We start from the raw sequence: 14667 nt of genomic DNA on the forward strand, positions 1-14667 counted from the left end.
GAATCCAGAACCGCTACGATGAAGGGAGCTTCTGAGAGGGACTCGGGTGCGACTTCAGCACATTGATGGAGAACCCCAGCAAATGCAGGTGGTCGGCCGTAGTCTGAAGGTGGGCGACGACTGCCTGGGGCGAGCCCGCCTTCAACAACCTGTCGTCGAGGTAGGGGAAGACTGACACGCCTGACCTGCGCAGATGAGCTGCAACCACCGCCCTCACTTTTGTGAACACCAGAGGGGCGCTGGTAAGGCCGAAGGGGAGCACGGCAAACTGAAAATGCTCCTGGCCTACCGTGAACCGCAGGTAACGCCGATGGGCCAGCAGGACGGGGATGTGAAAATAGGCGTCCTGCAAGTCCAACACTACCATCCAGTCTCCAGTGTCAAGGGCAGTCAAGACCTGAGCCAGAGTCAACATCCTGAACTTCTCCTTACGGAGGAAGCAATTGACGTTCCCGTGGTCCAATATGGGGTGCAAGCCCCCTTGTCTTTCTTGGGGACCAGAAAGTAGTGGGAATAACAACCACGCCCTACTTCTGGCCCTGGAACGCGCTTGATGGCCCCATTGACCAAGAGGTCATTGACTTCCTGCTGGAGAAGCGCGAAGTGATCCCCCGACATGCAGTGGAACGGAGGTGGCCTGGTGAGGGGGGCAGACTCGGAGGGGAGGGAGTAACCTCTATGGACAAGTTGCAGCACCCACCTGTCGGAAGTGACCGATCGCCAATGGAGAAGGTGATGTTGAATCCTGCCACCCACAGACGTAGGGTGCGCCCCGAAGCTCAGAATAGACGTGGCCGGGCGCGTGGTGGAAAGGCCCAAGGACTTGGCTGTAGCTCAAGAGTCCTTAAAACACTCCAGCGCACGGTCGGCCTTATCACCAAACAGGCGAGTGCCATCAAAGGGCAAGTCCATGAGCGAGCTCTGGACATCCGGGTGGACCCCAGTAGATCTCAACCAGGTATGACGACAAAGTGCCACAGTCGTGGAAATCGCCCTACCGAGAGAGTCCGCGGTATCTAAGCCACAACGAATGGTGAATTTAGTCACGTCCTTACCCTCGGCCACGGCCTGGTACAGCACGGCCTGGACCTCTTGAGGACCCTGAGGCAACACCTCAGCAACTGTATACCACACCGCGGGGGAATAGAGGCCCAATAGACATGCGGTGTTCAACAAACGCAGCCTCAGGCTGGCCGACGAGAGCAACCGCTTGACGAACTGCTCCAGCTTCATTGAGACCTTATCCGGTGGCGCCGTGGGAAAGGCACTCTGGGACGTCAAAGGTTGAATGACCAGGCTCTCGGGTGTAAGATCAGTGGTCAGAAAGGCAGAATTACCTGGTGCCGGGCGATGATGCCAGGTGACGTTCTTATCCACAGGCGCCCATGTGGCCGGCCGCGACCAAGTGCCCAACAAGACATCAATGAGGGCGTCATTGAACGCAGCAGTGGCTCCGATGAAGTGGACGCTGACTGGAGCACTTCAGTGAGGAGATTAGTTTTTAGGATCACTGTAGAGACATCAAGGTTAAGGACCTCAGCTGCCCGACGGAGCACCACCGTATACAAGGCACCTTTCTCCATAGTAGACGGGGGAGAGGCAAACCCCAGGTCAGAGAAGACATCGAGGCCGCTGACGACCTCTAAGTCGTCCGCCCAATCCTTCTCGGAGTCGCACTGACGAGCAAAGGTGGAGAGGTGTGGCTCACTGGTTAGAGGCGGCAGACCTGTAAGCAGAGAACGGCCCGGGACCAGGGTTCAATTCCCGATGCGGCAGGGTCGTGGACCAAGGGTCAACGGACTCGATAATTCTCGCCTCAGTGCCTACTCTTAACCAGGGAACACACTCCGTAACTCTGGGCATTAAGCTTGCCTCATCTCTATAATGGCCCCCCACAGACGCCGGGGATGCCTGGTTTCCCCCTGGAGATACCCAGAAAGGGACCATCTCACAGGGAAAACCAGGACTGGTTCCCCAGCGGTCTACAGCGCCAGGACACTCGGGTAGAGTAACAGTGCGCTTTACAAGAATCCCACATTTACATTTACAAAAGGGGTCCTCAGGCCCCTCCCAGTCGTCCTCAGCCTCTGCCGTATGCGGCGGAGCAGGGACCGGGGGAGGAACAAATGGCGTCGGAAACGGCACCAGCCAGGGCCGCACCGGCACCATGTCCCAATTCGGATCCCAAGCGGGTACAAAATCGTCCAGGAACCGAGGCATAGGCGGAACCAACGGCATCCACTGCGGCGCTACAGGCAGAGCCGAGGGCGGTGCTGGGGCCGGAGCCAGCAGCATAGGGCCTCTTGGCGCCGGAGCCGATGGCGCAGGATCCTGCAGAGCAGGGGCTGGCGGCGCCGGGGCCGAATCTGGAGCTGCCGGTGGGGTCGACGGCCCAGCAGGATCCTGACAAGGGACCGCGGGGCCCAAAGGCGCACCGGCAGGAGCTCGAGGCCTTAACAGGTGGTCCATGGCAGCAAGAAACTCTTGCACCTATGCGGGAGTCGCCGACGGATCCAGGTAAAGAGGGTAGGCCGCGGGACTCCCAGGCTCTGAAGGAGCCGCGGGGGCGGAACCCCTGTCCTCCTCGTCCGCATCCGAGGACCGACGGGGGAACGTCGGAGAGCCGCAATGCTTCTTCGACCTCTTTTTATGTCGTCTCTTACCCGAATCTGAGGGTGAAGACTTGGAGCCTGAGGAGCAGTGATGGTGGCCCTGCGAGCGTTCACGAGAGTGGCCCCTGGACAGCGAGCGGCGCTGGGATGAGTGCCAAACTTCAAGCAACTTCCGGCGGCGCTCCCTTAAGGCCTCCGGGGCCATGGCCCGACAGTCCAGACAGGATGGGAGTCGTGGTCGAGCTCCAGGCAGCACAGACAGACGTTGTGGGGGTCCGCCACCAACATACAGCGACAGCAGGCCCGACAGCACTTAAAACCAGACATCCCTACGCACCAGAGATGACTAACAAGAGACAAAAAGTCCCAAAAAAGATAGTCAGTAAGTGACTAGGGTACGTGCTCTAACCGGATCTGCGCTTACTGGCGTGGAAAAAGAAAGAACTGACGTCAGCGAGCATGGGTGGCGCCTAAATTGTCTCTGTCACGTCATCTCAGAGCATATGACGCCAGTGATGGACGTGGAGACGCACAACGCCACCTACTGGCGTGCAGGTGTACTGCTAGCAAAACTTTCCGGATCCAGTCTGGCGCCTGGGGATATTCTAAGGTAAGGAATCTATCACTAACATTTCTCTTTCAGATATCTTATTTCTAAGGAGGTGACACAATCCAATACATTGCATTCCAAATTAAGAAAACATTGAAAAACTACAGAAAGCCTATGAGGGCTCGTTATGGCTCCGGTGACATCACACTGTGCCGCATCCAGAGCCATGTAAATACCAACGCCCCCTGTCGACAAGGGAGAGCTATCAAAAAAGATCAGAGCTGGCGCATAGGGCTATTCAAACGGTGAGGAATTCACAGTTAGATTCATTCATCAGAACAGTGTTGATTCTGTTTCTCTCACGTCCACCAGTCACAATTTGGCCGCTTTCATAACGGAGCACATGTTAAGTAACCTGAAGGAGAGTAGCTCTGAAAAACAAAGGTTGGCTACATTTTAGATACCACAAAAGGAAACAGACTAATGATGTCCATAAAAGAAGCTACTGCATTTTACACATTAGAGGGTAGTTTTCCACTCTGGTTTATTGATCAAAGTAATTTTACACAGATCACTGAGTTTTAATCCTTGCTTAACAGATTTTAATAAATAGAAACCGGCTCGTCCTGCGTTCACAGCAGATGTGAAATGCATTCTGTGTGTGTGCTTGAAAATAGCACCTGTTCGCAGACTAGGCCCATTGAGGCTCTGGGACCACTGAGGAATTTACTGTCTGAGTCCATTACTGCCTTGGACCATGGGAGGGTGTGGGGGTGTGGGGTGAGTGCGTGTACATACTATCTCAATAGCCTATCACCCTAGGTACAGGCCCCCAATAGATCAACTAGACAGACAGCCGCAGCAGGTTCAACTTACCTCCAATTTCACAGGGAGATGACAGTCACCCACTGGGATTTCAACTCACTATTCAGACACCAGCACCAGGATGTACCCACTATACCACTAAACACAAGAAGGAAAGTAATTTAATTCTTTCTGATGGTTCTCCCTGTCTCAATTTGATGTAATCTGTGTCATCATATGATTCCATAGACTCATTTGCTACCTGATTTCTCATCTTCTACGCGCAACCATAAAATGTAGAAAATAACCTCACTGGCAACCTATTTAGATATAAGGTTTACTAGATCACTTACCTACCCACTTAATACTAACCAAATAGCCCAGCAAAGACTGGTGAGATTAGCCATAAATTACTGGTCACTCTAAGTCACTCCTACAAGTCCCAAGTAGTAACACACCGTGAACACAAACATTCTATCATTGCAGAAGGATGTTTATAAGATTGCATCTTGGCAAATCTCAACTGATGTCTCAATGTCAATATTACAAAAAGAAACAGTAAAGCAATCTATCTAGGCAGAATTCTGATTCCTACCCACTTCTTTTCTCTCCTTTTACCTCTCAGATACTCATAAGGTCATAGAATCGAAGGTCTCATTACAGAATCAGAATAGGAAGTGGGATTGTTTTACTCCTTTATGTACAGGTTGCTCTCCCCCCTCCACTCGACATTCCATGCTCCCCAAACCTGTTTCTGTCTGCCAATTGTGAATTGGACCGCTTTCCTTGTGGGTGTGTTGTCAGCCGGGGTATGAATTTCTGCTCATTGAACTCCTGGAGACCATGTACCTGGGATTTCCTGCCCCCCCTAACTCCATTGGGTCTGTATTTACTTGTAGTTGTGCCACCCTAGAGATGACTATTAGGACAGGCTGTGTTGTTTTATTTATTTAATAATGCTTGCCCCCTGTTGGGGTGAGCTGGTTTGTGTTCCACTACATTATGTTGCAATATATTAGACAGGCTGTTCACTCCCATGGTCAGGCTATATAATTGTGATATAGCGTTGTTAGTATATTGTCTCTTCTTCATTGAGACTCTGGGACCACTAAGGATTTTACTGCTCGAGTCCACTGGAGTTCATTACTGCCTTCGGCCACAGGCGATCATTACAACTCGGTGTAATTGATGCATTTACCAAGCTGAGCTAATGCTGTTCATTCATTAATGCTTGGGGTCACTTGCGGGGTAGGGGTGTGTGGGTGGTGAGTGTCTGTCTTTGTCTCTCTCTAAATTTTAAATTCATTCATTCATTCTCTCTCTCTGTGGGTGGGTGGGTGTCTGGGTGTGTGTACATGAATAGCCTATCACTCTAGATACAGCACACCAATAGATCAACTAGGCAGACAGTCGCACCAGGTTCAACTTACCTCCAATTCCACAGGGAGAAGACAGTCACCCCCTGGGACGTCAACTTCCTATTCAGACACCAACATTTTGTACTATATGCTGATATGCGCTTTGTTCCAGTTGCGTCCATAAGAGGCATCTGCCTGTAATAGCTCTGAGAAAGTCTAGAGCCCTTCTTCAAAAGGGGGATGACAATGCTCCCGGTCCACGATTTCGGTATTTGACCAGTTTTATATATGTAGCAGGATAGAGGTTCCAGAAATTCACTCCAGGCTTCGGGGTTACTTTTTAAAACAGTGACTGGGTTCCTATCTGGACCCATTGCTTATGATTATCTAAACCACCTGATATATGATAGGATTTGTTCTTCCGTCGGGCACTTATCCCACCTTATTCTTCTTGGTCGTTCGTCAATTTCCACAGAATTACTTGACAGGGATCTTTCGAATTTGCCCTATAAAGCTCTAGAAAAAACTTTCCTCATTAATTTTGAGAGACTAGGTTTGCTGTTGGGGGCTTTTGGGCACCGGCCCCTTTTGCTATTAATCGCCAGAACTGTTGTTTATTTTTCTGAGAACTATCAGCTATCTGCAAGTCAATATAGTTTTAATCCATGAACTACTTTTTCCTATTAGCAATTTTTTTCTTTCTTTGAAATTATTTTTTCCTAGAGTCAGAAAAGCTGATGAATTGCTATCTTATTAAACTATTCTCCCAGCTAATAACAAGAACCAACAATAACTAATAAATCACTTGATTAAGTACTAACTTTGGGTTCCAGACTAGTGTGCTACACACCACAATATGCTTCAACGCCTTGTCAGGGGTAGTAAGTAGCATATAACTGTACTTACAATACAATAGACACTTCATAAAGAACAAGTTACTTACCTTCGGTAACGATATATCTGTAAGAAACATTAGTTAGTGTTAGATTCCTTACCTTAGAATATCCCCAGGCGTCAGTCTGGATCCGGAAACGTTTGCGTAGCAGTACCCTTGCGCGTCGGTAGGCGTCGTCTGCAGGCGTCCCCTGCGGCTCCGCGTCCGTCGTCGGCGTTGTGCGCCGTGATGACGTCACTGGAGTATATAGACGCCGCCTCCGCGCGCTGACGTCAGTTCTTTGTACACAGCTTTTCCGCGCCAGAAGACGCAGAGCCATGAGAGAACCAACACTGGTGCCATTTGAAACTAGGGCCCTGAAAGGGATGACCTTAACCCTAGGTATCAGTTCGCAGAACGGGGAGGATGGGTGGGTTCGGTAAGGAATCTAACACTAACTAATGTTTCTTACAGATATATCGTTACCGAAGGTAAGTAACTTGTTCATCTGAAAGAAACACGTTAGTGTTAGATTCCTTACCTTAGAATAGATACCCCAGCAATACCAACCCCGGTGGTGGGTCTGCGAACCAATACATTCCTACACCAGAAAGTCCTGGAGGACAGAACGGCCAAAGAAGCCATCCCTCCGGACTTGACTGTCCAGGCAGTAGTGCCTCGCAAAGGTGTGCAGCGAGGCCCACGTAGCCGCTTGGCAAATGTCCTGCAAGGGGACTCCCCGGCCCAGGGCAGTAGTAGCCGCCGTGGCCTGAGTGGAATGGGCCCTCAGCCCAACAGGAGGCTCCTTCCGAGCCAAAGAGTAGCACGCTTTGATGCAGAGAACGACCCACTGTGAGATGGTCCGTTTATGTACCGCCCGTCCCTTCTTCGCACCCACGTAGCCAACAAACAGTTGGTCATCCACCCGGAACTGGCGAGTGCGATCCATGTAAAATGAAAGCGCACGTTTTGGGTCCAGACGATGGAGCCGCTCTTCATCCTTTGAAGGATGCGGAGGCGGGAAGAAGGAAGGGAGGGTGATGGACTGCCCGATGTGAAAAGCAGAAACTACTTTGGGCAGGAAAGAAGGTCTAGTCCTCAGAACCACCTTGTCAGGATGGATGGACAAGAAAGGAGGTTGGACAGAAAGAGCCTGGAGCTCACTCACTCTCCTGGCAGAGGTGATGGCAACCAGGAAAGCCGTCTTTAAAGTCAGAAGACGGAGAGGGCAAGAATGAAGGGGCTCAAAGGGAGCACACATCAAAAAGGTTAGAACCAGGTTCAAGTCCCACTGAGGCATCACAAACGGAACAGGTGGATACATGTGTGTGATGCCCTTCAAGAATCTCGTTACAATTGGGGACTTGAACAAAGAAGGCTGATCAGGAAGCCTGAGAAAGGCTGAAAGGGCTGAAAGGTAGCCCTTGATAGTGCCCAGAGCAGAGCCCTGCTGGGCAAGAGAGAGAAGAAACAGAAGAACCTCGGAGAGAGGGGCAGAAAGAGGATCCACAGCCTTTGCTGTGCACCATGCCACAAATCTGTTCCACCGACAGGCGTATACCGACTTTGTGGAGGGACGCCTGGCTGCCAGAATTACATCACAGACTTCAGGAGGCAAGTCAAATGGCCTCAACTGCCGCCGCTCAATCTCCAAGCATGGAGGTGGAGACTGGACAGGTTCGGGTGGAGGACCGTCCCCTGATGCTGCGACAGAAGGTCCTCCTGAAGGGGCAGGCGGATCGGGGGACCGACTGACATGCTGAGTAGCTCGGGATACCAGTACCTTCGAGCCCAGTCCGGAGCCACAAGAATAACTTGGGCCCGGTCGCGCCTGATCTTCTTCAGCACTCTGGGCAGAAGTGGTATAGGCGGAAAGGCGTATAACAGACCGCAACTCCACTCGCGCCGAAAGGCGTCGCCGTGCGAGTGCCGTCTTGGAAACTCCAACGCGCAGAACTGATGACATTGCGCGTTCTCTTCTGTGGCGAATAGATCTAACCAAGGCTCTCCCCATTTCTGAAAGAGGCCTTGCGCCACGTCCGAGTTCAGACGCCATTCGTGATCCATCGAGCACCGACGGCTGAGTTCGTCTGCCCTGGCGTTCAGAGAACCTGCCAGGTGTTGAACCGTCAGAGTCACGCCCTGACGTTCCAGCCACTGCCAGAGGCGCAGAGCCTCCTGGCAAAGGGTCCACGACCCCACCCCGCCTTGTTTGTTGCAGTACCACATGGCGGTGGTGTTGTCCGTGAACACCTGCACTACACTCCCGTTGACAAAGGGGAGGAATGCCTTCAGTGCTAAACGAATCGCCCGTAGCTCCAACAAGGTTTATATGGAGCCGGGACTCCGCCGGAGACCAGATGCCTCTGATCTCCGCCTCTCCCAAGTGGCCTCCCCAGCCCTGGAGGGACGCGTCCGTCACGACAACGTGCTCCGGTTGGGGAAGGGAGAGGGGCCTGCCTCTGACCCAATCGCGGTCCGTAAGCCACCACTGCAGTTGTCTCGCAGTGCCCTCCGAGATCAAGACGTGGTCGGACAAGTTGCCCTGATGCTGGGCCCACTGAAACTTCAGGTCCCACTGCAGAGCCCGCATCCGCCACCGGGCGTGATGCACCAGAAGGATGCAGGAAGCCATCACCCCCAGCAGCCGCAGCGTCAACCCGACCGAAACCCGGGATAGCGGCTGAAAGATGGGAATCAACGCCTGAATATCCCGGATCCGCCGTTCCGGAGGATAAACCCGAAACTGAGTCCAGAACCGCTCCGATGAAAAGGAGCTTTTGAGAGGGACACAGGTGTGATTTCGGCACATTGATGGAGAACCCCAGGCCGTGCAAGAGGTCTGCCGTCATCTGGAGGTGGTGGACGACTGTCTGGGGCGAGCCCGCCTTCAACAACCAGTCGTCTAGGTAGGGGAAGACTGAAACCCCTAACCTGCGCAGATGGGCTGCGACCACCGCCAACACCTTTGTGAACACCCGTGGGGCGCTGGTAAGGCCGAAGGGGAGCACGATAAACTGAAAGTGCTCCTGGCCTACCGTGAACCGCAGGTAACGCCGGTGGGCCGGCAGGACGGGGATGTGAAAATACGCATCCTGCAAGTCCAACGCTACCATCCAGTCTTGCGGGTCTAGGGCAGCCAAGACCTGAGCCAAAGTCAACATCTTGAACTTCTCCTTCCGGAGGAAGCCGTTGACGTTCCTTAGATCCAAGATAGGACGTAGGCCCCCTTTGTCCTTCTTGGGTACCAGAAAGTAGTGGGAATAGCAACCACGTCCTACTTCTGGCCCAGGAACGCGCTCGATGGCCCCCTTGGCCAAGAGGGCCGTAACTTCCTCCTGCAGAAGTTGCAAGTGGTCCCCCGACACACGGTGGTTCTGCGGTGGCATGGCTGGAGGAGTGGTCTCGAAGGGGAGGGAGTAGCCCCTTCGGACGATTTGCAGCACCCACCTGTCCGATGTGATCGTGCGCCAGCGGGCGTGGTGATGGCGAACCCTGCCACCCACTGGCGTCACGTGGGCCTGAAAGCATGGACTAGGAGGATTTTGAGGCAGATGCTGCGGGGGGAGATGTGGCCTGACCCCGCCGTTGACCCCGACCGCCTCCACGGCGGTTTCCACGGCCGCCACCGCGTTGAAATGATTGCTGCGGTGCGTGGCTGGCAGCACGTGTGGGGACGCCCCTTCCGTGGCCACGAAAGGAGCGAAACGAACCCGTTTGCTGGCGCTGGGTCGAGAGACCCAAGGACTTTGCCGTGACCCTGGAGTCCTTAAAGCGTTCCAGCGCGTGGTCCGCCTTGTCACCAAACAGGTGACAGCCATCGAACGGCATGTCCATCAAAGTATTCTGGACATCTGCCGAAAAGATGGCGGATCTCAACCAGGCGTGGCGACGAATCGCCACCGTCGTGGACATCGCTCTGCCTAGCGAGTCGGTCGTATCAAGACCACATCGAATAGAATATCTAGCTGCATCTCGGCCCTCAGCTACAGCTTTGCCAAGTTTTGCCCGCACCTCCATGGGGCATTCTGGCAGCAGTTCCGCGACCGTATCCCACACAGAGTGGGTGTAGCGGCCCAAAAAGGCAAGCGGTGTTGCAAGACCGCAGTCCTAAACTCAGGGACGAGAAGACCTTCTTGCCATACTGGTCATACCTCTTGGATTCCCAGTCGGGCGGGGCCGATGGGAATGCGGACTGGGAGGTAGAGGCCTGGATCACCAGACTCTCAGGGGTGGGGTGGGTGGACAGGAACTTGGGGTCGTCCGGACAAGGACGGTGGCGTCTGGCCACGTTCCGATCAACAGGCGAACCTGAAGAGGGCCTGGACCACGTGCCCAACAGAACGTCTGACAAGGCTTCGTTAAACGGCAGCAGTGGCTCCTGTGGGCATGACCGCGGTTTGAAGACCTCAGTGAGGATGTTAGGCCTCACGGCCGCGATGGGGAGCTCAAGGTGTAAGGCCTTGGCAGCCCTCATCAACACCACTGAATAAGCAGCTCCCTCCTCCGATGCCACGGAAGGAGGAGAGACAAAACCAGGGTTAGGAGAGTCATCCAGACCACTGGCGTCCCCCAAATCACCTGTCCAGTCCATGTCATACTGGCACTCACGTGACAGAGGGTCCTCAGACCCCTCCCAGCCCTCACTGTACTCCACATCATCACCATATTCGGTGTCAACCATGTAGACCGGCTCCACGGGGTCGACAGGCCCCATCGGCGTCGAGCCCGGCGTCGAGCGACGCCGGTCCGACTCCGCGTCCGGATTCGGTAAGGGTATGGGGACGACGCCGCCCGGAGCCGGCGCCGGAGCCCTGGTGCCGCCCGAAGCCGGCACAGAGGAACCGGCGTCGCGCGGGGGCGGCGTCGGGGGCAACCCCGATGGAATTGGCGCCGGAGTGGATGGACGTCCATCCGGCGTCGACCCCGAAGGCCCTAGCGGCGCCGGGATCGGCGCAGTCGGCGGCGCCGGTGTCGGAGCATCCGACGGCGTCGAGGCAGGGTCAGCTGAACCGCTAGGGCCCCCGGACGGGTTCACTGGGCCCGTAGGCGCCGTGGAACCCGCCGGAGGAGACAGGGCCCTCATGGCCACGAGGAACGCCTCTATCTCCTCAGGCGTCGCACCTTGCCCAGGGACCTGAGGGTATGGGGCAGGCCGCGCCGGCGACTCTTGCGGAGCCGCGGGGTTGGGGTCACCCGGACCCCCGGCCGCATCGCGCGAGCGTCGGGGGGAGTCGGGGGTACGATGACGACGCCCCGACTTCTTGTGTTTCTTACCTGATGAACTCGACGAGTGATGTCGACTTCCGGAGCGCCCGGCGCGGCTCCGCGACCGCTCCCTCGAACGCTCCCTCGACCTCCGGCCGGACCGAGACCGTTCTCGACGTGGGGCCGACACCCGGAGCTCGAGTAGCTTGCGGGACCGCTCCCGCCTAGCTTTGTTAGTCAGAGCCCGGCAATCGACGCAGGAGTCGACGTCGTGGTCGGGGCCCAGGCACCGGAGACAGAGTCGGTGATGGTCCGTGACCGACATCGTGCGGTCACAACCGTCACAATTTTTGAAACCGGGCATCCTACCAGGCACAAAAGATAGATATAACTTGTAATAACTTGGTCAAAAGACCGGGTACCGCTCTTCAGATCTGCGTCCACTGGCGCGGAAAAAAGAAGAACAAAGAACTGACGTCAGCGCGCGGAGGCGGCGTCTATATACTCCAGCGACGTCATCACGGCGCACGACGCCGACGACGGACGCGGAGCCGCAGGGGACGCCTGCAGACGACGCCTACCGACGCGCAAGGGTACTGCTACGCAAAAGTTTCCGGATCCAGACTGACGCCTGGGGATATTCTAAGGTAAGGAATCTAACACTAACGTGTTTCTTTCAGATAGTGTGCATGGATAGTGGATGTATATATGCATGCACTACACAAAATCAAATCTATTGGCTTTGCCAATGGATGTTAATTTGAGTAAAGTTGGCAAACACTAAAATTGTTATCAGTGAGTAAGATAACTTTGCACATAAGACATTAACCAATTAAAGTTGTTTTCCATTGTATTTAGTCAAGGGTGGATTGATTTACATTGTAACGCTATGGTGAATTTAGATTTTATAAAATGTTGTTATAAACCTTCTATGATGTCTGTAATTTGGTTATCACTTGGACTGTATTTAGCAATTGCAAGAACTCAGGAGCACACTTACCTCAATATGCTGAAATATGTACGGGTGGTTGCATATTTTTCTCAGTTGCATGATCGTGTTCATCAGAGTCTTCGCTCCACCTTTGCCCTGAAAAACAATTATAGATGCAAGCTTACTCAGGCATATCTACAGCTGAATACAAAGCAATTCATTATTTTAATCCTGGGTCTCCATTTTTTTTCCGGAACATGAGCTACTTCTGTAAAATGAAAATCATACCCAGCTATGAATATTATTACCCTTGTAATAGTAGCCACATCAGACTACATTATATTAGCTGCCACACTATGCAATGGTACCGGTAGTGATCACCTTACTGCATCAGGCAGGGTTGCACGCAGAAACTTAAAGTCTTGGTCAATTTGGAATCTCTTTACATAGGTAATACATAACAGGTAAGGCTGCAATGCTCATGGCACCAAGGTAATAATAATAGTAAGTCTCCTCAACTCCACAATTTATTGCTCTACTTTAAAAGTAGTTTGCAAATTCAACCATTTGGCTCCAAACATCTTGAGTTCTGAAAATACACACATTTTCTTCCCGAACACACAATTTTCAATTTTAGTATAAATATATTAATTCAGCCAAGCAAAAGCTTTCAATATAGTAGGTTTTACTCTGATATATTAATAAACGACTACTAAATATTTTCCTTTTCAATACAAACTACGTCTTGAGTATTTTCCAAGCTATCTGATAAAGAGGATTTCTCTTTACGGAAGAGCTGAGTATCTTCCATTGTTACTACCCCATTATGTTTGATTAGGTTGTCCATGAGGATGTGAACTAGCCTATCATTGATGGACGGCAGGAAGGCTTTCAACAAAATGTAAACGGCCAGCTACTTGATGTGAAGGCGGGCCTCACCCAAAGAAAAGAGTTTTCTGATGTTCACCTCACTGAAATGAACTTCCCTGCCCAGTAGTACACGTCTGTCAACACAGTCAGCTAAGGGTGGGCTTGGAAGAGGGGTCTACCTTATGTCCAACTGCAGTTGAGCAGCCACCACTGCACATGTTATGCAATCTCCCCAAACCCAGAAAGAATCCACAAGGTTTCATTGATGATTGGTCTACTGAGGCTTCAGATCCCACTACAGAGCATGCATGTACAGGGCCCCTCTTTATGGCTTTTTTCTCCAAAATAACATGGACTTCCTGTTGCAAAATAGACAAATGGTCCATCAAAAGCCTCTCTGCTATAGGTGAAATAGGTAGCGAGAAAGGAATGGGAGGGAGCAGCACTTTTCAACTATACGAAGGACCCACCAGTTATATATAACTGCTGAACAGCCATGGAGAAAATTAGCGATTCTATCTCCCACAGAGTGGTTGTTGGTCGCAAAGGGGTAAACTAAAGCAGCTGCTACTTAATGGGCTGGGGCATGGGAAGTAGTATGCCCATGCTGGACTGTGTTGCCTGTTAGGTTTCCTTCCCCGTCCCTGAAAGTACTTGGGTAATTGTGATTGGGGTGGTAGGTCTTGAACTTGCCTGAAGGTGAAGACCCTAGAGATGCCTTGAAAGTGGCAAAATTGTAGTGGATACAGCCTTGTGGGTGTCGAACAACAAGGGAGTACACAGGTGCTGTAGTTTCTTTAAAGCGCTCAAGGGAGGAGTTAGCCTTCTTGCTAAAGAAGCAAGATCTGCCAAAAGGCATATCCATGAGTGACACTTGAACCAGATCTCATCCACACGTAAAACAGAGCGCCACACTAGTACAGACCAATCTGCCCCAGCAGTCTATCATGCTCAGTTCTGATCAGATGCTATACTTGGTGGTATCCTGGTGATCTTAGATGGTCTATGCCAAACTGGCTCTGACTTCTTCTGGGTTTGCCAGTATAAGTTTGGCCATAGAATCGTATAATGTATGGAAGTAGGGTCCAAGATAGCACCTGCTGCTGACGGACCTAAGGGCCAGGCTGGTGAAGGAAAAAATTCTCTTACAAACGCCTTCATTCTCTTTGACTCCCTATCCAGCTAGGTAGTAGGGAAAGAACTGGGTTAACTGTGCTGAAGGGAGCCTGTACCACCAGGCACTCTAGTGTAGGGTGCTGCATGACAATGGCAGTGTCACCAGGAGCTGGTCTCGGACAATGTACCACTTGTCTAGCTAATAATGGGCATGTACAAGGTTTTGCCCAAGTGCCCATGAGGGTATCGGTAAGGGCTTCATTAAATGGCAAGAGGTGTTCTGAAGATGACAAGATGTCATGACTGCAGGACCTGTTTGAGGATATTAGTCTTCATATCAATTA

General features: G+C 52.4%; 1 protein-coding gene across 4 annotated transcripts in view; it reads right to left on the minus strand.

Annotated features, from left to right (window-relative positions):
- SMARCA2 (SWI/SNF related BAF chromatin remodeling complex subunit ATPase 2) overlaps window positions 1–14667 on the minus strand; it is a 1892118-nt gene that overhangs the window by 994869 nt on the left and 882582 nt on the right. For all 4 annotated transcript variants that reach the window (XM_086961220.1, XM_086961218.1, XM_086961217.1 and 1 more), the window contains exon 22: window positions 12407–12493. In XM_086961220.1, coding sequence (XP_086817346.1) covers window positions 12407–12493 — 87 coding nt within the window. The remainder of the gene's footprint in view (window positions 1–12406; window positions 12494–14667) is intronic.

This window comes from Lissotriton vulgaris, chromosome 3_1 (assembly GCF_964263255.1).
Source record: "Lissotriton vulgaris chromosome 3_1, aLisVul1.2, whole genome shotgun sequence".
Classification (NCBI taxonomy): Eukaryota; Metazoa; Chordata; class Amphibia; order Caudata; family Salamandridae; genus Lissotriton; species Lissotriton vulgaris.